Genomic DNA, 26,866 nt, shown 5'->3' on the forward strand with positions numbered 1-26,866 from the left:
AAGTCATGTTGCAGGTTACAATGATGTGTTAGGTCACCTGCACTTAAAATGCAACTGTCCATGCATTCATATAGTAAAATATGTGCTAAGTGCAATTGGATCATAGCAAAGTTGTGACTTTTCGCAGGAGGAGTGCCTCCAGATCATATTAGTCAGCTAACATCCAACTGCTTCACTGAGATAATATGAACAATTTGTGATTGCCTGAGGCATCTATACAAGTTGTAAGTGGCAACAGCAAGCAGAGGGGCTGAGTCTCACAGAACCACACTCTCCTCTGGGCTTTACAGTCAGCATGATGGAACCACAGCATCATAACACACTCAAGACCCGATCCTGCTTTTTTCCCCTGTTTACTGAAGGGGCTCCAGTGCCAGGGCTGGACTGACAATCAGCTGAATGTCAATCCCAGTGCCAGCCCCAGCACTGCACCACAACTGGTTCAAGACTCCAGTGTTTGGGACCAACAACCAGTGAGCCTGTGCATGTTAGAGATCATATCAAACATTACTGTGTGGCTGCTCAGAACCATTCTAGCTTTAATACAGTACATCCTAAATCTGTGCTAAGTGTCCCATGCAACAAAGCCCTAAAACTACTGAAATTTACTCTCAAATTTATCTCCATTTTAACACTAATTTTTGTGTTGCAATTCCCTTGGTTGCTCCAATTATTAGACATGACAAGCAAATACAAACAACCCCAAACAGAATTCTATTATATATTTCTAATAATTTAGAAGATTAATCGTATTAAGACTTTTTATATTTTAACTTCTAAAATAAAAAGATTTACCAGTCAGCCAGAACAATGCTCAGCAGCCAGAATATAGCGTCTAATTAAGTTGGTTTTATAGCTACCTTGTACTATTAGAGCAGCATGAAGGAACCAAAATTTAGTAAAAAGATGAGTGAAAGCTAAGAGCTGACATTTTCCAGAGGGTGCCTTCAGTTTAAGGAGGGGAGCTAAAAAAAACTGTGAGGCTCTGGCCTAACAGAGATGCAACACTTCTTTAAGCTTCAGTTTACCATGATTTTAAGCTAATTAATTTATTTATAAAGTCCCATAAAATTCATTTTTACTGAGTATTGCTGGCTTGGGGTATGTTTGTTCTCCTTGGTGTATGTATTGAAGAGGCTGAATCCTTATTTAAGTGCAAAACAGATTTGGTAATAATGTATCATCATATTTTAGCATTACAACTGGATTTCCTAATCTGTGCCTGGTTCTCTTAGAGCCCTTTGAAAAAAATCTCACCATTCTATCTGTGTGTGTGCCTAATGGATATCTGCTGATGTTTAAATGATTAATTTGAATGCATTTGGGATGGTCCATTCAGGAGTGGGGAAGCCAGAAGAGGTTTTTCAGCTCATCCAAAGCCTTTATCTGATACTTCCTTAGCATAGAATATGTAGTTTATACAGAATTTATCTAAAATCTACTTTAAGGATTTTCCTACTTAGACTTTGATTTCTATTTGTCTGCCTGTAAAGACTGGTGCCAACCGTACAAAGTTCAGTTGATACCATAAACATCTCTACAATGACCCCTAAATAGATATTATATACATAAAAATGTCACATGTTAAAAGTGTCATTTCAGGATCCAAGGAGACTGGGAACAGTGGGGTATATATCCCCGTTCCAAAACTAAAAATAATATCCATTACTGGTTTTACAGAGCCACAAGATACTGGACATTAAAGCAATCATGTTTTAGGTACAGAAAAGCTGCCATTAGTCAAACTATCTTGGACACATGGAATTTTAGAAGTGATATGACAAAGATAACCTGATTCTTTGACAAGGTGAAGGAGGAGAGGAGGGGAGAGGAAAGGATATAGCATACAGTGTTAAGGAACTTGAAAAGTTAAGATAATTTCCAAGGCAGACAGGAAGATAGGGTGGTCAAGGGTGTACTATTATCTACCCATTGATCATATAGTTCCATAATGTATCACATGAATAACACCTGCATAGATATAGTATTAATGTAGTATATAAAAATAGAGTACAGAAAGGATTAAACCTAACCACTGAAATTCCTGGGTTTTCCCATCTCTAGAGAATGTGTGAGATGTGGAGCTGATTGTTGTGATGTTTGAAGCAATGAGATTCATTATACACCAGCGTACATCCGCTGGAGTAGAATTCCTGTGATTTACCAGACCACTGGGAAAGTACTTTGCCTACTGGGGCCAATGTGTCATGGTGTGGAGTTTGTGAATGTCAGAGAGATGGAGAGTGAGAGAGAACATCTATATTGTAGTGCTTATGAGAATGAACAACACAAAGTCTGCAGTAGAGAACTTTCAATTAGTGCAAAGAGATGGGTGGATAATATTCTCCCACTTGCTAACTACATTGATTTCATTATAAATGTATCACCAGAAATGTATTGTAAAGCCTGTGTAAAAATGAGCTACTCAACCATTCGCTTTAACATTTAACTACGTCCATAAAAATCCCACATTATGCTTGATTTTAATTGGTTTATAAAGGTGCTGAACAAAGCCTGTCATTGCAATGCTGTAATGAATTCCTTTTTAAATTCACTGCTCCAATACACAAAAGATAAATGTATCCTTTTCCTGATGTATGCCCTCGAGGGCCACTGACCAAAATTCAGCTCATCAACCGAAAATGAAAACAACTTAATTCTGCTTGACCAAAAAATTGGGGTCTATTGTTCCAAAACAAATATGCGAGAACCCCAAGGTATACTGCAATTGCTTTGCAAGTAGCTCCATATAATTGATGGGAACCCATTGTATGTGAGGAAAACAGCATTCCTTTGAGGAATGCCAGAATCTCTTATGAAAAATATTAACAACCATTCTTTGTGCACCACTTACAGCACTAGTTTAAAATGGATGACAGTACAGACTGCCACAGATGGACTGCTACAATGAAATCCAATGAAATGGGTCAGAAATGAGTGTCAGAGTCTTGATTTGCCAATACCTCACTGGTGATTTCACAGCTAGTGGCAAAGAAAATCATGGTCCTGATCCTGTAGTCCTTACTCAAGTTACTATCATATTCAAAAGTCCCATTAAAACCTTTCCCAACTTTCCATGGTTTATTTCAAGTCTTGCCAAGACTTTGGCATGCTTTTTTGGAAGTCTTGCCAATTTCTATAATATTTGATCATTTAACGAGCACTCTAGCTCCTGGATACATTATATGAAAATGCATGCTGTGGCAGGGCACTGGTTGTGCCTGCCACTTTAAGGGCCTGGTGCTGGCAGCCGCCAGGTGCCTGATTAGGGCAGCCATTTTGGAACTGGGGATGCCCATATAAACATGGCAGTTCTGCTGTGAGAGGCAGGCAACAACATTGCCTGGCCAGAGGGCTGCTGCTATCATCTGGAGGTAAGGGAGGAGCTGTAGGGGATGGTTAGGAGGCTCCTGGTCCTGGGCATGACCTAAAACTGCACCCTGCTGGGAGTGGGTGGCCTGGTAGGGCTCCCAGTGGTGCAGAAGCCCCCAGGAAATGCCAGGCCAGTTATCACCCCGGTGAAAGGTGGGTCGGGGCGCCTTAACCCCTAGCCCCCGCCACCAGGTGGGTAACCCCTTTGTTTGGAGGGCCCAGAAGGTGGACCCTCGGAGAGAGGAAAGGGCCATTGACTCAATGCCTGTCTGAATTTCCCCTGACTGGCCCATGCTGGGGCCAGGACCAGAAGAGTCGAAGGGCCAGGGGGTCCACCATGAGGAATGCCCAAGAGCTGAGAGCCTGGGGTTGACTAGCCTGGAGGTGGGCCAGGGCTAGTGAGCCAAAGGTCCCGGTGGGAGGATCACACCCAAAGGGGGATCGGTTCAGGGAGCTTTGTTGCCTGGTATGACAGCAGAAGAGTCCACCTGAAGGGAGGAATCCAGGTGGGGTTCAAAAGTAGGATTCTAGGGCCCAGAGCTAGGGGCCAGTGATTATGAGAACATAGATGCCATCTGCGAGGCTTGGGCTGTGGTGTAGGGGAGGAAATGGAGCTGCAGATAGCACCCCCTTGCATTGGGGCAGGAAATGGGCAGCCTCCTGCTTAATTACTTCCATTAATTATACCAACAAGGCATGGCAGATGAGAATGAGGGCAGTTAGCCCAGGAACAGGTGGGCGGGCCACTGGGAAGTCGGCCCTGTTACACATGCATTCACTTTCATAGGGAATTTAATTTGAAGAGAAAAGTTTGAAAACAAGATGACTAAGGACTCAAAAAGCAGGAGATTATAAAGATTATCTAATATGTTATTTTAGTGTATTTAAATGTTTTATTTTAAAACAATCATTATACTTTTAGGCCAATCTCATGATTTTTCAATTTCTGAGGTTAGCAGTATAGTTGTTCATTGAACTCTGTGAAAGTTCAGCTTCAAACAAAGACTGTAGGAACAGGATGTAAATCCCTTTGTGTTTATAATAAAAAGTAAAAGTTAAGGTTGCCCTTTGAAAACAATTAGTGGTTTGAAAATAATGCTACTGACCGGCTTATTACCCCTATGAACTCTGTAGCCAGACAGCCTAAGTAAAAACATTCTGCCATATTTGTTATCTCATTCCTCCCACATAGGGGTGGGATGCTCATTTCACTTTGCTGTTACATCTTTTTTTTTTTTTTTTGCATTAAGTTCTTTAAAGCAGGGTCTACCATTTACTATGTGTTTATACCCAGTCTAGTTTATGGCTGATGGTTCTAGATCCTATTATGCTATAAAGGACTGTGTATGAGATTTTGAAGGCAATACAGGAGACTAGGCCATCAAGTCTCATCAACGTTCAGTATGGTTTGAGTACTCCTTTTTGAAAATATATATTTATATTAAATTATATGTCATTGCCAAACATCCACTATTAAAACATATAACCTTGGGTAGGTAAACTTTCATTCAAAATAATTTACGTGACTAAATGTATTTTTAAGGTTCTCATGCTCATATTGACTGCAGTAATACACATGACAGCATGGTATACGTTTTTATGGAAGTATCATCTTTATCTTGTTACAGCATACATTTGGAGAAATTAGATATGTACTGACCTAGCTGCTGCACCAGTCTGAACAGTCAGATTTCTAACTTTGCATTTTTTTAATGAAATATGTCTATGTGCACATGAGTATACACACACACACACACACACACACACACACACAGAAATAGATTTAAATTATTAAAAAAGAATAGTATAATATTTAATTGAATTCAATAGCTCTGCAAATGGAGCAAATAATATCTAATTGAGTTGATCATTTACTTCTATCAGCTCATGTTGTCACCATGCTTGCACTAGCTTGTAATAATGCAATTTACTTTAATTAGCATCTGCTGTTCAATTGTGTATTTTCTTCAGTAATCTAATTCTGGACAGTTAACTTTTCTTGCTATGCATAACATAATGCTTCTTTTAAAATAAAATATTTGGATTTGACACTTTTAGAGCAACTATAACTATTCTTATATCCTTATATCTATATCCTATATCTTGTCCAGAAACAAAAGTTTTGAGAGTCTTCAACTTATACTGATATTAATACAAGATAGAGGTAGTTAAGGCATGTTAGTCCAAAGTCAGTCAGAAGGCAGGGTACATATGCACCTTTATAGACTAAATTATACCCGTATTGCCCATTTTCTTACTTCACCTGAAAGGCATTGTTTAGTAGAGACATGCAATTGTAAATGGGGCTTACTCCTACAAGGGGTGTGTGTATATACACACACACCCACACACACACAGACCCACCCTTTGTAGAAGTAAGCCACATTTGCCATTACACATCACTAATAAATGATGCCTTTCAGGTGAGGTATGGAAACAATGGGCAATGATGGGGGGACATAACAGCCATATCTTGGGGTAAGTAAACTTTCATTCGAAATAATTTATGTGACAATGTATTTTTAAGGTGCTCATGCTCATATTGCCTGCAATAATACACATGACAGCATGGCATACATTTTACACACACACACTACAAGCTTTCATGACCCCAGGCGTATACATATATGCTTTTATATATATACCTGTTGTCATGAAAGCTTGTGCTGTGTGTGTGTTTAAAAGCATACTATATATATACACCTCATAAAAGCTTGTGCTATATGTGTATGTACACATACACACACACATATACATGCACAAGATTGTGCTATATACATATACACATATATATATATACACACACACACACACACACACAAAAACAAGATGCTGAGCATGTTCATATTCATATATAGATGTATATGAACATGCTCAACACCTTGTAAGAGTAAGCCCCATCTGCCACTACAGGTCACTAGGACAAAAACAATGACTTTCAGATGAAGTAAGAAAACAATGTGCAATGAAGGGTGAACGGGAGACGGCCTTAATTTAGAGGTTATCTATGCCTGAACTTGTTGCAAGAATATGGTTATAGGATTACAAATGTCAGTCTTGGAGCTGCAATGTTATCAATAACCTGCTTAAACAACAGATGTGATTACAGACTGCATTTCAGTGCAGTCCCTGAATATGCTACTGTACTTTGTAATAACATAATCATTTTGCAAGACAGAATGTTTTGACATCCTGAAAAGTAAAACACTAATGATTATTAAAGGCAACAAAGCTGCAGTTATAGATTCAGCATAATGAGTCCTATAATTTTATTTAAATACAGGCAAATATTCTGAGCATTTCCACAGAAAAAGGAATTTCTAAATAGTATGGAATATTTTCAATACATAAACATAACTAAAAGTTATTTCACTAGTAATGTCAGGAATAGTGATGGGTGAGGAAGGCAAATCCAAAAGAGTCTTTTTTTAACTTTGCACTCTATAGCCTGATTTCAGAAGTGGCAAATAGGTATAGAAATCACTTAATGAAGCTCTGGGTGTTCATGGCCTCTGGGAACCTATCTGACAGTCCTTTGAGAACCAAGTCCTCAGTACACTTTGGATGCAGTGACTTCAGCCAAGGGAAGATGGAGGGAATCAGAACACTTCTGAGTGGTTCCTTCCCTCTAGCCATAGCTTCAAGCAGCGATAGGATATTCTAGATGGAGATGTGTATGGCATCTGATAAAGGTGTAAATCATTATGATAAATAGCCTAATTTATTGGACAGTTTATAAAGCAGAAATGAATGCATTTCAGCGGATCCTTTCTCTGGTCATCTGTCTATGACCTCCAGAAAAGAATGGCTATGGTGTACTCCTTGTTGAAATCCATTCTTTAACACACACAATTAATTCCAACTATACAACAGGAAAAGTCTGTGGCTTGGACTCTAAATTTCTCCTCATTCTGAAAAATGTGCCACATCTCCAAATTCATATTCTTCCCATATAAACCTAGTGATGCCTCACATTTCATTATTGTAAAATACTGAAACTAGACTAGTTGGATAATGAAACAGAGGTTAGAGAAATGTTACTTAAAGTAATATTAATAAAAACAAATTTCATTTATGCAGAGCTTCCTGATCTAACCAGGAGATTTTTGTGCATCTCTGACTAAACAACTAGGCATACTCATCATCCCAAGCTCTTGCTCCCCACTGCAGCTTGCCCTTTGTTACACATTTGGAACTCAGTAGCTTTATGGTTACCAATTAATGACGGAATAAGGAAAAGGACTGACCATCTGAACCAAATGACAGGTATGAAAACCTTTTGGCAAATGTATGTGTATTTAAACATGGCCACAGAGTATGGAACAGATGTGGAAGTGTTTTCCCTGCTGCACAAATGTCCTGTTAAATTACACTTCTTTTAAAGCACATAGCCTGACTGCTATAATTCCAGGTATCTGCAGGTCATATGATTAAAGTAATTAATGCGCTCACCTTTTTTTTTTCCTGTTAAATTCTCTCATATAACATACAGAGATCCTGCCAAAACCTGAAAGCCACTAAATATATCACTACATTCATGAGATATAAATAACTCAGCAAACAGTAAACATCACACACTGACTTGGAGCCTGGGTCTCAAGGGACACAACATGCTGTCAACTCCTCATTAGCTAGCCTTTCCCAGGAGGCAACATGTCCTTGAAGAAAGTGCCTTACAATATCATGTTTCAAGGAAAGCTCTAATGTTTTTTAATCTCCAGTTTTTGTCCCTTTGCCTTCCTCTACATTCTCTCTTCAACTTGGATTTTCTCACACACTTGGATTTTCATGGATCACTTGATGGATCACACTTTTTCATTCAGTTACCTATTTCAAACCTATACATCTTTGTTGAAGCTCACCAACGTTACTCATGAAAGGAGGAAGTTTATTTAAAACACTGGAATCTCACTGAAACAAAGCCAAGTGGTTATCCAACACAATAAGGATCTAAACTAGCTAGTTTGTCTAACTTGGAATAATAGGTTCAGTCAATCAGGAGCTAGCTCTTCCTCTAAAGTGTTAATTCAACACTGTACAGACTGGCAGTTCATGAGCCATAATTATGTTTTCATAAGGTATACACTTATGTAACAACAATATTTGATCTGTAGAGCTGATGCAATTTTGGGAACTTCAAACATACTGTAGAAGGGAAAAGTACACAAACGTGGACTAACCTGACCAATAGGTTCTTTTGTGGGGGGCTTTCCTCTTCTGACAGTGCTTGTGGCCAAAGTGGTGGTGGTTTCCATGACTGATGTGGACATCTCAGACTGCATCGCTGTTGCCGTTGACTCAGTTGTCATAGAGGAAGGCACTTCACCAACAAGTCTCACATTTCCTTCTATCACGATGTTGGCATCATTTTCAGCTGCCATATTCAGAACTTTCAAGCCATTGTAGTAAAGACCAGAGAGCTGGCCTTGGAATGGATGGCCACGTTCCTTGCCTCCAATTTTTATGGTTGCTTGACTATTGAAGATTGTGAGCTGACGTCCTGTAAAGATAGTATTACATACATGCAAAAATGTTGATTGTGAACTCTACAATCTAAGAGGATGATTAACAGGTTTTTCATGGGGTGAATAATGAGAGCAATAAACTATAAGAAAAGGATTTGACTCATAATTCATTGCTTTTTAATGAGGTGTCCATGAAATGTATAATTATTTAGAAGTATTTGTAATTTCTTAATTTACAATGTTTTGGGTTTTTTTGCTAAAAGGCCAATCAAATATATTTATAAATTGGTTTTCTATAATAAATAAGAATTACACCCCTTTCCTTTCACCCGAAAGCTACATTATGTGTGCGTGTGTGTGCATGCGTGTGAAGAATGCCAAGTTTCTAATTCCTTAAAGCTATTTTCCCCCAAGACTGTCAACATTTCAAAGATTTTCACTCCAGTATAACAACTAGACTGTAGCTTCATGTATGTGGTGCATATGTATAAATACATATACACACACACATGCAAATATACACACATATGCAAACCTATCACTAGGTCAAGTGAAGAGTGGTTTTAAAGAATGTGGTCTAATGAACTATTTCAGGTATCCATAATATATCTAGATATAATCATATAGACTATTTATTATTTATATGAAAATGTTTCCTTTTCACATCTAAGTGTTTATTTTCCTTTGATGTACACACTGAAAAGAAGCACATGGTTCATACTGAGTATCTCAGAGGCATAGAATTCAAAAATAAATGTCTGATTGGCTTTCAGCAAGGCTATCAATTCAAATAAAAAGGTTTTCGATGTAAAAGCAACTTCAGGAATGGTTCACATACCGATGGAGAAATCATGGCACATTTCCATTAAACAGAGAAATCCTCAGCAACAGTACTATTGTTATTAAATAGAATATTCACTTTAGCAGATTGGTTTCTGCTCATAAAAAGCATGCACACAACTTTAAGTTCTGTTTTAATTAGTGTTTCTTCCAAAATCCCCTTAGAAGGTTGCAAACGTTAAAGGGACTTCATTTTGATTGGCAATTCATATTGCCCACTATTTAAGATACCTACAGTTTAAACAAAGATTTTTTTTCAGGACCATAATGAAGATATCATAACTACACATATTTTTTTTAGTTAATAATTTAGATGCTGGAACATGTAACATAATCTATGAATGATTTATAATTTTTGGTTAATGTTTGCTATGAGTACCTTCATAGATTGAGTTAGTGGATTATATTTAACAGTCCCTTTAACCTTAAGTTAACAGGGTAAGATTATTAAACAGCTGGTACGTCTAAAAAATGTATAGAAATTATTATACAAGGTATGCAAATATTACTCTCTACATTTTACTGTTTTAAATTTGTTTTTAATTTAGTTTTACTGAAAATTTATTTTTTATGTTTATTAGTGTTACAATGAAGTACTACTTGTTTATGTTCAAATTATTTTTTATTTGAAGTTTTAATCAATGTTTTTTACCTTTGTCGAGTAGCCATTCATCAACTACTCGACCAAGTCGATATGGAATTCGCTGTCTAGCAATCGCCAGGCGCTCGTTATCATTGTTTCCTTTAAAGTTTAAAGAGACATTTCATTGGTTAAAATCTGTAAGGTCAAAGGTTAAAAGTTAATACTTAAAGCTTGAGCTATACAGTTGCCACATGATTTTTTGAAATTTGGAATTTTAAAAAGTGCTACCTAGAACATTTCATGTTTCAGACTTTTCATTCATTCATTTATTTTATTTTAGCAAACAAAATTATTCCTATGTTAATTGAAAATTAGAAATCTGCATTTGAGCTAGGTTATTAAACTTATGTTATAGACAGACCCAAAAAACAAATTTAAACATCATAGAATGGCTTTACAAAAAATGATCATTGACCTCAGGGTTTTGTCTTTTTTGATGTTTCTTATTAACTAGTTAAACATTTTCAGGTGAAACAGGTTTAATTTTTCAAAAGTCACCCAACCTCTTACTTCAGGTTAGTCATTTAAAGAACACAAGCTGTTACCACCATCTAAGACACACTTACTGCTGCTGTCTAGAAATAGACCTGACATCACTTATTTCCTAGTCAGAAAAAAAACATTCTTATCCACTTGATTTAAATAAATTCAAGAGTTTCAAATATGGGATACAAAACAAATTAGATTATCCATCATTTGCACACTGTAGTAGAGGATGGTGATAATATATTTTATTAAGGAATATCAAGGCTTTGACAAAAGTGACATCAGATGTTGTTGTCTAAACATGTCCTGTCTCTGTGATGTGGAGTGCTCTATAACTTTAGTGGATTGCTATGTTTGGTGTGGGTTCATAAATGAAGAGGAACCTAGATTGAGGCCATATGTAATAAAAAACTTGTCTTGCGTGCAAATCTTTCCTGTCCCCATTCTGCCATTCTCTTCTGCTTTAAGTGACTAATGGAAGAACTAGAGCAAGCTGGACCACCAACATCAAAGACTGGACAGGATTGAAATTGACTGATAGTACAATGACTGCAAAAGACCGGGAAGAATGGAGGAAAGTTATTACTACATCAGAAGTGCTTCAATGGTTGGTGTGGCCTCAGGACTGACTGACTGTGAAGCAGAGCTGGTAGGAGACTATGACCCCATACAATCAGTAAAACATCAGATTGCTAGAGGTCATACGAAGATTGCCTTGAACATTTATTTGTAATTACTGATCTGCATGCTATAATGATAAAAGGTACAATTCATCAGAACCCATATTAAAAAAAAACCTTTTGTAATATAAAGGCTTTAAAAAACAAATCAAAACATCTTTTTCTCCCATCAGTTAAACACCTGACAAGAAACCAAAATCCAAACAGGGAAAGGTAATCATTCCTAGTTGGGGTCTGAGTGCAAATGCTAGGGATTTGCTTAGGCTAGGGATAGAAATTACACATAAACCAGAATAATTGAATAAATCAATTCAACTCTGTAAAACAACAGAAGTTCAGAGCACATAACCACTTTCAAAATGGCCAAAACCGGTTTAAGATGAACCTGGATGGATGTAGTATCAGGCTTAACTGATTTATCTTAAATCAGTTTATTGAACTTCTGTCCCAGATCCCCTACAGATTCAAGTTAACCCACAGACTCCAGCACCCCAGGATGCTTTGTACCTCCCCTGCAAATCCCCCTTCACAGGGTGGGTGGGCTAGCCTTGGCCCAGCTGTCTGCTCCACTCAAGCAGAGAGGTGTGCTCGAGTGTCCCCTGGCATCTGAGCCACTGCAGGCATGTGGCTGCATTTCCAGAATCAAAAGTGAATGTCTGTTCACTTCTTTATCGGTTCAATCTATGCAACTTATACTAACCTGTGAAGATTGAATCGATTCAGCCTCAGGCTTTTTGACTATCTGTACTTAGCCATACTGACTTAAATGTGCAATCTTCTGTTCACTGCAGTGAAAGGACTGAACCCTGTGCTTGAAATGAAAGACAGTCACCCTACTGTCAGTTCAGTGGTATCTCTGAATGAAGCTAGCAGGATCTCACTGCAAATGTTTAATGCAAAACATTACTTGAACTGAAAAAGCAATGTTCTAGTCTATACTCAGGTGAATAATATCACTGAAGTAAACACCAATGCTCACAGAAGAAAGGACTGCTAGACTGAATCTGCACTACAGGCCTGCAGACAGCAACAGCTCCCATGAGAGGAAATCATTTTGGTTTTATGCAAGTATTTATTCTGCTGTTCTGTAAGGTGGGATTTTACTTACCATGCTTCATATCTCCTTCATACAATGTAACATGGATATAGTTCAATTTGCAGACTGTGGCATACTTAAAAAAACTAACCCTCTACCTGCTTTCTAATATGCTCTGTGAATTTATATCTGCATTCCAACATTCTTCTCTTCATTCTTCTCTGGCTTCAAACACTTTTTGTACAAGATGCTATTCTAGTGAAACTGCTGCTTTTCCTTTTAAAGCCTTTCCAGAAAAGAAAGATATGGAGCAAAAGGTTGCATTTCACTTTCATAACTCATCTTCATGCTGCTGTGGATGTTCAGAAAGTGTAGAGTCTTACAGTTTTTACTCCATGATCTTTTAAAATTCCAGCTCTTCATCCTGGGCCTGAAGCTGGCTTCTTTGTATATCCAAAATTCTCCATGACTTCAATGGGAGAAGGAGGTGTACAAGGAATATTCAATGAGATCTTATGTGATCCACCGTTGAACAAAGCAATAAGAATGAATTACTCCATCTTTTCTTTTCTTTTCACCTACCTTGATTTTTTAAAATCTTCTGTATTAATGGAATACTAATTAATGTTTTAGGTTTAGACCTAGGTTTTGTTTTATTTTTAACTTGCTTATATTTAGTATTTTTTTATGACAGTCATCTGGGTTTTGAAAATGCCTTTTCAATTAAGCAAACAAATGAAGGAATATGATTTATTTCAATATATTGCCCTTTGCTTTCACACTTGAATAATTCATTTTATGCATTTCTTTTTAAATAATTTTCCACATATTTTGTAATAAAATAACATGGTTGTTCAAAACACATTTATGTGAGCAAATTCACATGGGACTTAGAGTAGTCCTAACTCTTCAAATAGACCCATTGTTTTCCAGAGGACATCTACACTATCCAGTGCAAGAAAGAGTTGCAAAGCCTTTGCCAAAATGAAGAATAATTTATACTTTTTAGGATGGGAAAACTTTACATTGTATCTTATTTAATCCAGTGCCAACATATCCACATACACATTAGGAGTTTACAAACATTGGACTGGAAGGTATTGTCTTGGTCATTAAGTCTATTCTCCCAATAGCATAAGCAACTGTGTTATATAATCTCCTTTATAAAAACCTGAGTTCCATCTATAAAGAAAATAGGGCTTTTTTGCCTCCACAACTCCTATGAGAAGGCTGCCCCAGAAGTTCACCATTCTAATATTTAGAAACCTCTTTTAATTTCCAGCCTAAATTTATTCATGTTAAGTTTATAAATTTGGCTTATTCCTGTTAAAAATCTGTGCAATGTACACTGTGTAAAATACTGTACCCTATTACAACATAGCATTATCATCCCTAAATTATGTTTTATCCTAACTGCAGAAACTTTGCACCACTGGGAGCTAAATATAAATGAAAAGCAGGGAAATAACCATTTGATTTGTAAAGGTCACGTATAAAAATAATTGCCATTTACATTACCCATCTCTCAAAAGACCAGAAGTACACAGTCAAATGCATCTCGATTGGACACCATTATATTGGTTAAAGTTCTTTTAGCCGATAATATAAATGGAAAGGCTAAAGGGTAAGTGGTGTGGAATTTATCAAATTTTAATTTGAAGGAGAGTGCATAGGTCTTGAGCTCATATAATTAATATGCACATAGGTAGCTTCACTGGTAAATTAAAAAAATGACACAATGGAATTGAATACACAGAGCCATAAATAATATATTTTTAAAATAACGATTACAAAGTGGATTAGCTACACATCTCTTTGATGTGTGCCTTTTTCTGAATAGTTGCAATCAGTTTCTCAACTGGGACAAATCCATGTAATCCCAAATAAACTCAGTGAAACTTTACAAATTTACATCATCTCACAATCTGACCTCTAACAGGAAAAAATTACGGTTTTCTACAATAGTAGTCATCTGGCAGTTTTTAGATACAGTTATCTGTCATTTTGCCTTCTGAGCCACAAGGAATTCACTCAACAGGAACATTTTCAGATGAAGTCATTTGCATGACATCATACTCTAAATAAAACTGTGGCTTTGAAATGTTATTCTTGTGATCCTTCTGAAGGATAAAGTGGTTTGGCAAAAGAAATGCTTGTCAACAGTTATTCAGAGAACAACTGACGAACATTAACTTTAATTGTAGACAGCTAAGTGAAAATGTAGTGCAAAATGCTTTGGTTACACAAATGAGATCTCTGATTAAAAAACAGACAAAAATAATCACTATGGACTGGCTCTGTGACATGGACAAGTCTGGACTGAACTGTGAACTCTAGACGGCTTCATTCTTCTACCAAATAGATAATATTTTGTCACACACTAGTGTATTAATTCTGTATGAACAGGTAGACTTCAAGGGAATAACAGTAATTTCAAAGAATCAAGGTAAGAAGAAAGGAGCAACAAAGGTCAAATCTTTGAATCAGATCTAAATCCTGTGGTAAGATTGAGAAAAAGCAATCCAAAAAAATTTTAATCATACCTTTATATCTATAGATCAGTTGGGACAGACCAGTTATGAACTTCACTAATATGTATTTTATCTCTTTCTGGTTTATTATATTGTCAGTGCTGGAATGTAATTCTATTTTGTTCTCTAAAATAAAAGTGTCAGTTATTGATGTGAAATAGCAGCATCCTTGAAAGAGAATAATAAGTAAGAAAGTTGAAAATCAAGAGTCTGTGAAGAAGTTAAAGACTAAAAAAAAATTCTTTATAACAATCCCTTTACTACTAAACAAATTCATCACAGTAATTATAATGACCTACTAGGGAATAAATAAAAGGAAATATTAAAGAGAACTACAAGGGATATTAGCGCTCATAGAGGGTTGAAAATGTCTTTTGCTTGGCTCACAAAGGGCTCAGTCCTATGATGACATGCTGACATCAGTAGGAAAGGAAGATATCTGATTGAAGCCACTTGGCAAGATCAATGATGTTTCATAGCACAAGTACCTGCAAAAGTCCCTCTGCCTCTGATTCACATGGTGTTTGATACATCCATTAGGCCAGGTGGAGGGGCAGTAGCCACTAAGGGCTTGTGTTAAAGTTCTTCTGATGTTTTACATTTCAGGCCAGATTTTCAAAGAAATTTAAATTCAGGTGCTAATTTTACCACCATCGCTGCTAGTGGGGGTACAAAGATGCTTTGTCTATTTGATTTGTGGAAAAAATCGTACCTATAATTTGGCACCTATTCCTCCAAAAAAAGGGTGAGATATTTGCCAGTACTTCTGACTGCAAGTACAAATGTCCTCACCTGAGATTGAAACTGGTGCTCATAATAGCTGCACTGGTGCTCTCTGCACCTGCAGGTACAATATTGTACAACTTTCTTGAAAAAAAAATTCACAAATATTTATGGTGTCATGCTTACGTGTGTGTGTGCGCGCGCGTGTATTTGGAGTGATATATATCAGGTGCTAGGTATAGGATATATTCAGGATGCAATGAATTCCAAAGCAATCAGGAAGTGGAAATTCTGTAAAATCTTACTAGGATTTTAATTTAATTACTCTGTTTGAGTTTGATCTAGTGAATTTGATGAGATGGCTCAAGTGAACAAACTTACTCATGTGTTTAAGTGTAACAGGGTTGGGCCTGTTAGCAAGAGACAAGCTTTAGGTGTTCTGCACATCAATGTAATTAAATACTGTCAATGACATTAGGAGAAATCTAATAAAACTACCCAGCATTCTCCTTAACGTGTGAGTGGCCTGTTTCTGAGCTTCTCAAGTCCCTGCCAGCCCTAAGGCACTGAAATCTCTATATGTAAGAGATGAGTTTCTGACTCTTCCAATTCTTAAGGGAAAGTAAACACACACCTCTAGGATATAATGACTCTTCCTGTTGGACATCTTGAACAACCCTGTCAATCAGCCAGGGGAGACAATTAAAGAAAAAAGAAACTCCATAGTTAAAGCAACTACAGCAAATAAGTGTGAAGTTTTACAGTGCTTGCTCATCGAGGGCAGCACGTTACTCTGCAATTAGCCGTATAGAAACGAATCAAATCACTCGCACAGGAAGGGATAACTAAAAGTGGTTACAGGTGTGAGCACCTGTCTTGAACAATTGGACTGAAATGAAACATCATAATACAGCTGTACATTGGGAGTGAACAAGCAAGCATTTAACTACATTCAAAACAAATAAAACATTGGGTAAACCAGAACATTGGCACAAGCTCTCCAACTCCATGCCCATTCCATAACTCACCAATGGGATTCCCTCTGGGTGATACAAAACGTTGCTGAATCAGCCAGAGAACATACGCTATAGTTTAATTAAAATACAGTCCTAGCAAATCAGTTCCTTAAATATTTTCCCCCACCCCCTTTATTTTCTATTTCCTCATTATTTGTGGGCACCTATGACTCTTTTACTAGTTCTAACCTCTGAGCAATGCTTCAATAGTAAGGCAAAGCAAACAGCTTATAAAACTAGCAGTGTGAAAAGTGCTTTACCCTCAAATTTATATAATTATATTAAGGAGGCAATTTAAAACCTTACCTTTTAATCTGAGGTTCCTTCCTTGCCAAGACATTCAGGATGTTTATAGTCATTCACCACACAGTCTACATTTATGTGGCTTGCTTTAAGCCGCCTAAATGTGGCATGGGAGATGTGTGTGCAGCTGTTCACTGATCTTGGGAGCTTTACAGGGAAACCAATGCAAGTAATCTGGGGGAGGGGAGGGTGGCCAAAATCAGGTGGAACTAGTGGGTTCAAGGGGGGATGGCAAGTCTGCAAGAGGGGTGAGGTGTTGCCTAATTGGAGGGTCGGGTCAGGGGCTAAACACAGTCCAGTCAGGGTTGTGGGGGTGGAAGTAGCACAGCCTTGGAGTTTGGGCAAGTGGCTGGGCTTTCCCAGCCATGGGAATGCATTGTGAATGCATATGTGAGATCAGATTAACCCTTTCTTAGATCAGGTTAACCCGATCTCTAAGTTAGGGCCTTGTTACACAATGAACTTAAAATACTGATCAGTGTTAGTGCTAGCTTGAGTTTGGAGCAGTCATACATTAAAGCTGAAAAACCTTCTCTGACAGTCCTCCACCTGCACAGCTGTGACTTGCCACTAAAGAACTGTCAAGGAGGGGGCAGACTAGGCTATGAGGGAAGACAGGCTTCTATGCCTGCTATAGGGGTGTGTGTGTGAGAAATGGGTATGGGTGGGGAGGGTGGGAACATGAAGCTGGGAGGTGGAGAGTTAATGGGATGTGGGTAGATAATGAAATAGGAGGTGGAAAGGAAATGGGGAAAGGTGGTGAAATGAAGGAAGTCAGCCACTGAAGGATAAAATAAAAAGAAGTAAAAAAAATTAAAAAGAAATAACGAAGTAAATTAAAGGGCTCATGTGTTAATAAACTGAGACTGGGGTATAGGAGGTGCTAATCGTGCTTCCTACGGTGGCTGGGAGGTGGGAGTGGTGAGGAAAGGCACTTTTGGGGGAGCTATTGCTCCTGCCTTGGGAAGGAAGGCCCAACTGATGGGGAAGTGATCTGGCACTCTATGTTGTTCTCCTCCCATACTCCCCAGCCCCCACTCCTGGATCCATCCATGCCACGTGACCTGGCTAGCTGGCATGTGCTCTGCAGGCTATTTGCATGGGGTTGCATCCCTGGGAGTGGGAAGGTCACATCCCTGGGGATGGGAGGGGGAGATGGCTTGGTGCCAGAACCATCCTTTGGGCAGTAGAGTTCAAGACATAGAAAGATTGTCCACATAGAACAAGGGGGAGGGCACTGCATCCTGGGATGCAGGTGGATTGCAACTTGGGCAGCTCATTTGTTGGGAGTGGCCACACAATAATGGAAAACAAGCTGGGTAACATGGATCAGAAATAAGCCTGCCCTAGCATGTTATTGTGTGAGTGATCCAGGGGTTAAGAGCTTGAGGAGTCACCTAAAATTAATGTACAACAAAGCTATTAGTGCACTTCCTCAGCTGAGCTAAGATCAGGCACATTGTTTTTTGGGACATTTGGGTCCAAATGCCTGCACGGTTAGGTATTCAGATTGACCTAATCCTAGTTAGGCTGATCTAAAAGCAACAACTGTACATACCCTTAAGGAGTAGTTCAGATATTATAGAATTTTGTTGTATAAATCTCTAAAGCAAAATCTCTAAGTCACTGGCTAACTGAAAAGTGATTAGGTACTTGGTTTTGCCAATTTCTTATTAAACTTATATATTATATGGTCTTTTTCACTTATACATTCCCCTAATGCAGGGGTAGGCAACGTTTTTTGGCCAGAGTGCTGAAAAACACCATAATGACTACCTTGGAAGGTGCCGGCGTGCCAGCATGGCAGAAAACCAAAATGAGGGCAAGGGGTACATGGCAGGATGCCCTGTTTGTGCCCCTTTCCCCCCACCCAAAGCCCTTGGTCCCCAGCCCTAGTGCCCCTTGCCCCCCACCCAAAGCCTCTGCCTCCCAGCCCTGCTGCCCCTTGCACCCCACCCACAGCCCCTGGCCCCCAGCCCTACTTCCCCTTGCCCCCCACCCAAAGCTTCTGCCCCCCAGCCCGGGCTCTGTAGCTGCCAGCAGCTACCCCAGCTCTGGGTAGCTGCTGGAGCGCAGGCTGCTCTGAGCAGGGCTTGCAGCTACCTTCTGGGAGCAGCCCAGGATCCCGGCTGGCAGCAGCTCCCCAGAGCAAGGGTGGCTACAGCTGGGAGGCTCCAAACAGCTGTGCCAGGCTCCGGCACCAGCTCCGCACCAGCGCGAACAGGCACTCCTCAGAGCGGGCAGTGGGGGCAGGGCCTGAGGCAGCACAGCCCCGGTCTCTCCTGCTCCTGGCACAAGGATATAAGCGTGGCGCAGCTGTTTGTAGCCTCCCAGATGCAGCCATCCCAACTCTGGGGAGCTGCTGCCAGCCAGGATCCTGGGCTGCTCCCAGCAGGCAGGTGGGATGCTGCAAGCCCTGCTTGGAGCAGCCCGGGTTCCGTCGCTGGCAGCAGCTTCCCAGAGCCAGTGCTGGCCACACCGTGCCAAGCAAAATAGTCTCATGTGCCACACTTGGCACACGTACCAGGGGTTGTCGACCCCTGCCCTAATGCATTAAAATGAAGAGCAGATACCTTAGTAGGAATTATTTTGCCAATCAAATTTGAAAAGTAGCCATATCTGGGATGGAATGCACCAGCTGCTTAGTAGTGAACACAACTAATACACTACAGTACTGTATAAGAAGGAAAAGAATAAGATAGCCTTGAAAAGGAATCCAGGTATCTGACAGATTGAAACAAAGCGATTTTGTAACTTGGTCCCAATTCTGCAGTTTACCTCAATCATTATAAACTGTACTAGAACATCCTATTTCATCTTCTGGTTCATACTTGCAGGCTACGAGGATACTAAGCTTAGACCATGTTTTTAACCTGTCTAAAGCAGAGGTGTCAAATTCACTTGCCCCCCCCCCCCCCAGCCAGATCTGGACCACAGGGCTCCTTGGGGACTGGATCTGGACATATATCCAGCAGTGGGGTAAGAAGAGGTGGTGATGTTGGAGTGAGTGGTCAGAAAGTCAGAGGGGATAATGCAGCTATTCACCCTCTTCTGCAAACACACATCCTCATCAGGGCTCTGTACCCTGAATTTTGGCAGGGAAACCCCCTTTCCATCCCAACACCACTTTCTCCACACCTGGATTTCCATAGCCCCTCGAAGAATCTCATGAACCAGGTGTCAAGGCTTTACAGGTTAGATTTGGCCCATGGGTCATATGTTTGACAGCCCTGGTCTAAAGAATACCACTTAAAACTCTCATTGACTTTTTAGTGCAAAGCTGCAAGGCATGCCAATCTGTTTGGTTCGAATCAACTATGTTCCATGCCAAACTTTGATTTTAATATTTTTCCACTGGATTAATTAGTAAGCAAACTGTAAGCATACCCTCTCTGGTTCATGTTCCCTTAACATAATGCAAGAACTACCTCTGTTTGTGTAGTGCTAGATCCCTTATGTTGAGAGATTGCTATATTATATCAAAAGCAGATGAGAGAAGATGAAAAGCAACAAGCAAGAGATAAGAAAAACATAAGGCCTAGTCTGATAAATTAAAGGTCATATTATGTTATCAAGCTTTCTTAAAAAAATCCTTTGTACTGCCTCTGCAACATTTAAGGAGCTAATATTATAAGACTGTTGCTAAAATAGGCAGCAAAATTGATATAAATCACTAAAGAGTAAGATACAGGTATAAAACATGAATTGTTATAAGTACAATACCATGTCCCACATCATTATATTAGTGACATTTAGTTCTCCAAGGTATAAGGATTCTGAACTGCTTCTAAATCATAATGTCAGAACATCTGAGGTTGCTTTCCTATAGGAATTTAACTAAAACATGGCTGTAGTCTGTTTCTTATTCAAAGCTTTTCAATGGCTGAACTGTAAAGAACAGGTGGATAGAAAACTGGTTGAATCATTGGGCTCAAAAGGTGGTAATCAATGCCTCGATGTCTACTTGCAGCAGGTATCAACTGGAGCGTCCCCAGGGGTCAGTCCTCGGCCTGGTTTTGTTCAATATATTAATCAGTGACCTGGAAGATGAGATGGAGTACATCCTCAGCAAGTTTGCAGGTGACACCAAGCTGGGGGGAGTAGTAGATACACTGGAGGATAGGGCTAGGATTTAGAAAGACCTAGATAAATTGGAGGATTGGACCAAAAGAAATGTCATGAAGTTCAATAAGGAGAAGTGCAAAGTCCTGCACTCATAAGTGTGCAGAACAATCCCATGTGCTAGTACAGGCTGGGGGCTGACTGGCTAAGCAGCAGCTATGCAGAAAAGGACCTGGGGGTTACAGCAGACAATAAGCTGAATATGAGTCAACAGTGTGCTCTTGTTGCAAAGAAGGTTAACAGCATATACTGGAATGCATTAGTAGGAACATTGCCAGCAGATCAATGGAAGTGATTATTCTCCTCTATTCAGCACTGATGAGGCTGCATCTGGAGTACTGCGTCCAGTTTTGGGTCCCTGACTACAGGGAGGATGTAGACAAAATGGAGACAGTCCAGGGGAGGGCAATGGACATGGTTAGGGGGCTGAGGGACATGATGTATGAGGAGAGGCTGAGGGACCTGGGATTATTTAGTCTGCAGAGAGAAGACCAAGGGGGGGGGGGGGGGGTTTAATAGCAGCCTTCAACTACCTGAAGGGTAGCTTCAAAGAGGATGGAGCTAGACTGTTCTCAGTAGTGGCTGATGACGGAACAAGGAGCAATGGTCTCAAGTTGCAGCAAGGGAAGTTTAGGTTAGATATTAGGAAGAACTTTCTCACTGGGAGGGTAGTAAAACACTGGAACGGGTTACCCATAGAGGCCATGGAATCTCCATCCTTGTAGGTTTTTAGACAAAGGCTTTTAATCAAGGGTTTTGGCTGGGTTGAACCATCTAGTTGGGGATGGTCCTGCTTTGAGCAGGGGGTTGGATTACATGACCTCCTGAAGTCCCTTCCAACCCTAATTTTCTATGATTCTATAATGTCACCCTTCACCTAAATGGCTATTTCAATCCCACTGTCCCTAAAATTAGCAAGGACTACAATAATGACTACCGAATGTAACATAGGGCTGTCTCCAGGTAGCAATCAGAATGATCTTCATTGTGCTTTGCTAGATAGCTGCTGTGTAGAATGTCACTCAAAGAAATAATATTCACATTATAAAAATGAACAATGGCAAATGAAAAGCACTGTGTTCGGCCCTTATTTTAAATTCCCATCAATCCCTATCCCCAGAAGTATCTACTATTCAAGTAGAATTTATTAGTAAAAAAGGTCTTATTAATTGCACACAAATCTTCCAATTAAGTTTGAATGTACTGGGTGTGCTAAGAACAGACAAGGGCACCGCTGTCAAAGGGTCATTGCTTATATCATTAAATGTTATTACACTTAGTGAAACATATTAACACTTCGAGAATATGTGTGAAAAAGTGTATGTGCATGCATTGTTATGTGTATATACACACATAAAAAAGAGGCATGTATACATCATATATATATATTCTTCCTAGATCATTTAAAACATACAAGCAGTAATAAAAAATGGAAAAATTATTATGTAAATAAATTCTTCTCTGGTGTTGACCAGTATAGAAGAAAGGACAGAATGTGGCCTTTTATTGTATTAAATAAACTTATGAGAACTGAACTGGTCTGGTTTGGAGTCAATGCAAGGTATTGTGAATATCAGGGGTGTGCGAAGCGGGTCGTATTTGATTCGGATTCGGCCCAATTCAGGGGACAGTGATTCAATTAACTGATTTGGATCACTGTCCCAATTCAATTTGGCCAAATCCAAATCTGAAAATTCGATACTGATTCAGAGAATCAGTGATTCAGCCATAGACATAGCTTTAAATGTTTTTTCTACATACCTCGAGGTACCAGGCATGAGTTGTGAACGCTGTGATGGTGGGGTGGATGGAGCATCCCACAGGAGTGCAGGAGGACCCCCTGCATGCTTGCTGGCAGACCCCCCCCCGCCCTGGCAATTGGCCATGGGGGGACCTTGTGTGCCCCGCCCCCCCCGACCCAGGACGCACCAGTCGCCAAGCTTCTGGCCCACTTCCGGGTCTGCCGGTGACCGCATTGGGGACCCCCACCCCATGCTCCTGTGGGACACTCCATCCACCCCACCATCTCACCATTCACAATTCGCCTGGTACCTCAAGGTAAGTAAAAAAAAACATTTAAAGCTGTGTCTATGTCCGAATCATTGAATCTCAATGAATCAATTCAGAGGGTTCCAATTCAATTTGGAGAGATTAAAGGGTCTCCTGATTCAATTTGGATTCAGAGATTCGGCCACCCAATTGGGCCGAATCTCTGCCAAACTGAATCAGCAACCAAACCTTCGCACAGCCCTAGTGAATATCTGTTTAGGCCTATATAACAAAATTTACTTCTTGTTACATGGATGAGGCAAAAATCATAAGTGATCCAAAACGATCAGTACCAACTCTAGCTAACAGGGAACTGGATAAAGTGAAAGTAATTGTGAAAATGAAAATTGTTGAATTGTTTTCTTTCCCAAAGCAGGTTAATTATTGAGAGTTCACCACCATTATGTCCCAATGTCCAGGACCACAAAAGTGCTTTGTCATAATCACTGCATCTATTCTAAGTGGTGTCAGCTCAATCTTCAATGGTTATACATGATTACACATAAGCCAACTGAAACAACAAAAGAGGGGCTATTATTTGGCCAAGACTTAGCAAAGCAAAAAGCCAAAGGCACTAAGACTGATAGAAAATGGCATTTAAGAGAGAAAAATCTGTTCTGTGTCAGCAGTGCAGCAAAATAAGTAGCCCTTGGCCAAAGAAAGCTTTAGACTTTCAGCTATGTCTAAAAGTGGCATTTCAATTTGTGTATTTATGCCTTGCAGATATTTTACTATAAAAGAATAATCTGTTTCAAATGGAAAGGTTTAAACTTGTACACATTCTTTTTAAAAAAATGCTTTTGGCAAAGTATAGCAACAAAAACTGTAAATAATAGAAACAGATGCTCAGAGAGATAAAAGCAGAGGAGTGCTTTAGTGCCTTAGTACTCTAATGAGCAGTCCACCATGCAACAGAATAATGGCCATGGGTGAACCCTCAGTAGTGATTTAATTTTATGTCTTAACAATGAAATAAGCTGGTCAAAAATATATATATATATAAAAAAGGGGGGGGGGGTAGGGAACCCAAACCAAAACCCTGCAGTAATATTTTTCATTTCAATTAACGTGAGGATTCCAGTGCTGTGGTATGGTTTATGAAACATTATTGATTTTTTTCCCTTTGGAGAAGGGGTTCATAATTAAGAAAATATTTCACATTGATGATTAACACACACACTTAGGTCCCCGTCTTGCAAGCTGCTTCATGTAGGTGGACTCCATATTACCTCGATGTGGATTTTTGGGTGAGTGAGGGTCTACATACAAAACTATCTAGCAAAGGCAAAGGTAAGCTTAACTGAGAAATAAGAACTAAATTGCACCCTGATGTACACTCTAAACTGGTTGTCAACCAGGCTGGAATATAGTTCTTATTTGCTAGATAAGCATTTATGTATGAAAATGTCTTAACTATGTACATAACATTAGACATATATAAATAATGGAGGCTTTTGGCACCAGCCTCTCAGATTGTATGGCTAGTTGTAGCCCTGTGTGATGGCCCTTATCTCTCCATGTAACTCTTCCCTCCCTATTATAATTTTTCCCAAACTAAAGCTTTTGTTTTGAAAATGCGTATGCTTCATCTCAGTCCACACTGGTATTTGAGAGAAGTAGCTAGATGCAAACACATGAGGATCATGAGAATTATAAAATCTAGCCATTTTACTTTTATTTGGGGTTCTGATTAAAAACAAATTGGAAGCTGTAACACTGAAATGGCTAAGATTTCCACACTAAAAACTTTTCTCTTGAAATCCTTCTTAAATTTCATGGTTAGGGGAGCTTTGGAGAGGGTGAGGAGGTAAAAGAATCCCAATACAAATCCCTTTGTGAGATTCATTTTCAGGGTGTTGGTACTAAAGAGGAAGACAAGTTAGTAATTTGTGAGTTAGAAGGAATGAGTGGAAGGGGATAGATAGATGTACTACAACTACTGTTTTTGATAACTTCACAGGGAATTCACTTCAATAGACCAGATCCAGCACAGCAAATCACTTATTATGGGTGTCATTTAAAGAACAGGAGTATGTCCTTAAATGATTTGCTGAGTAAGGTTTAAAGAAAACATCTCCAGGTGAAGGTGAAATTCTTCTCTCGTGGTTCTAGGAGAGTAAATATCAAGGGAGTCTCTGGACAGCTGTACTTTCTGAGTATAGAGGGGAAAGGAAAAAAGGCTTTAACACCAAATCTTATGTGTATGTTTCTCCATATGTATTTTTATACTTTCTTATGTGTATTTTCTCACCTCCAGCAGATGACTCAAGATCAAAACTGCTTATCCATAATCATATCCCGTGGGAGGGGCTACTCTATATTAAAGTTAGTGAGGCCTAATTTAAAAACTGGTTGCTGGAAGTTAGGTAACTTAATCTTTTTTTTTTTTTTTTTTTTTTAAGGATTAATTTTAAAATGAATATGAACTCAAACATTATATCACAAAGATTGTTCTCAGTGCAAATCTGCAAGACATATTTAAAATGTAGACATTTGCTAATACTTTGAATTCTCCTTTTATTTTACAAAATCCCTTTGCAAGTACACATACAAAAACATAGATACTGCTTCTTTCAAATGCTTATAAAAGTTAAATAGGGAAATGAATAATCTTCTGCAGAAAATAGGCTTGCTGATATAATTTACAAATCCACTTTTTTTCCCTCAAGAAACTACTTGACCTTTTAAAACAATAGACTGAAATACAGTATGTTAAAGAAATTTGGTATGGATATTATCGTCTTCCCTACTTTATAAATTCAAGTAGCTTCATTAACGCAAAACACTAATGCATTATTAAAATATGGTGCAATATGCTATTTAAATATTAGGTAGTTTTAAAGGCTCAGTGCTAAGTATGATAAAGTATTAAATAAACATCTAGTTTTAAGCTAAAAGATGCAAAATTCTTCAGTAATTAAATGTTAATGATTTCCTTGATTAATAAACTTGGAATTCATAGGTAGATCCATATCCTACCTTTGTTCCACACTTACAATTGAAATTACTGGCATAAAATCAATGCGAGGCACCATACTTTCATCCTGATAAACAGGTAGTTATCCCTATAATCCTTGTTGTTGTTAATGCACACACATCTGCTGTTATTGCAAAAGCTGAACACTGGAGGTGACACATCAATGCTCAGCATTAAGACTGAAATATATCCAGTCATGATTTAAAAATATCTAATCACTAGAGGTAGACTGCTACCATCAGAAAAAGACTAGGCTAAAAAGCCATTATTGATAAAAAATAAAAAAAAAATAGGGCCATCCTATTTTGATTTCTGCACAGAATATCCAGGGTTATCCTGCTCATGGAATGATGGCAGGTAAGGTGCAAGGTATGGATTATATTACAATAAGGCCTGTTCACAAAGCCATGTACAAACGTGTTCCATGGAGTATTTCTCAATTACAGCCATTAAATTAGCTAGACAAACATGTCCATAAACTGTAAGATGTTAGGTTGAAAGGCTTGTACAAGAAAAGTACTGCTGACTATTGTCCATTTCTGTTGTGATATATGAGAGTATAAAAATACAAGACTGTGAAAAAAACTCCATAAAGACAAGTGATAATGAGTTCAATAACCAAT

At 38.9% G+C, this 26,866-nt stretch overlaps 1 protein-coding gene across 21 annotated transcripts in view; it reads right to left on the reverse strand.

Annotated features, from left to right (window-relative positions):
- The window catches only part of NRXN1 (neurexin 1), a 1,201,358-nt gene that overhangs the window by 147,948 nt on the left and 1,026,544 nt on the right, over positions 1-26,866 (reverse strand). For 12 of the 21 annotated variants that reach the window (XM_019497413.2, XM_019497412.2, XM_019497404.2 and 9 more), the window contains 2 exons: positions 10,330-10,419; positions 8,553-8,872 (listed from right to left, as the gene is read on the reverse strand). In XM_019497413.2, coding sequence (XP_019352958.1) covers positions 8,553-8,872; positions 10,330-10,419 — 410 coding nt within the window. The remainder of the gene's footprint in view (positions 1-8,552; positions 8,873-10,329; positions 10,420-26,866) is intronic. The other 9 variants (XM_019497420.2, XM_019497419.2, XM_019497417.2 and 6 more) reach the window with 1 other exon arrangement.

Source organism: Alligator mississippiensis, chromosome 1, assembly GCF_030867095.1.
Source record: "Alligator mississippiensis isolate rAllMis1 chromosome 1, rAllMis1, whole genome shotgun sequence".
NCBI lineage: Eukaryota > Metazoa > Chordata > Crocodylia > Alligatoridae > Alligator > Alligator mississippiensis.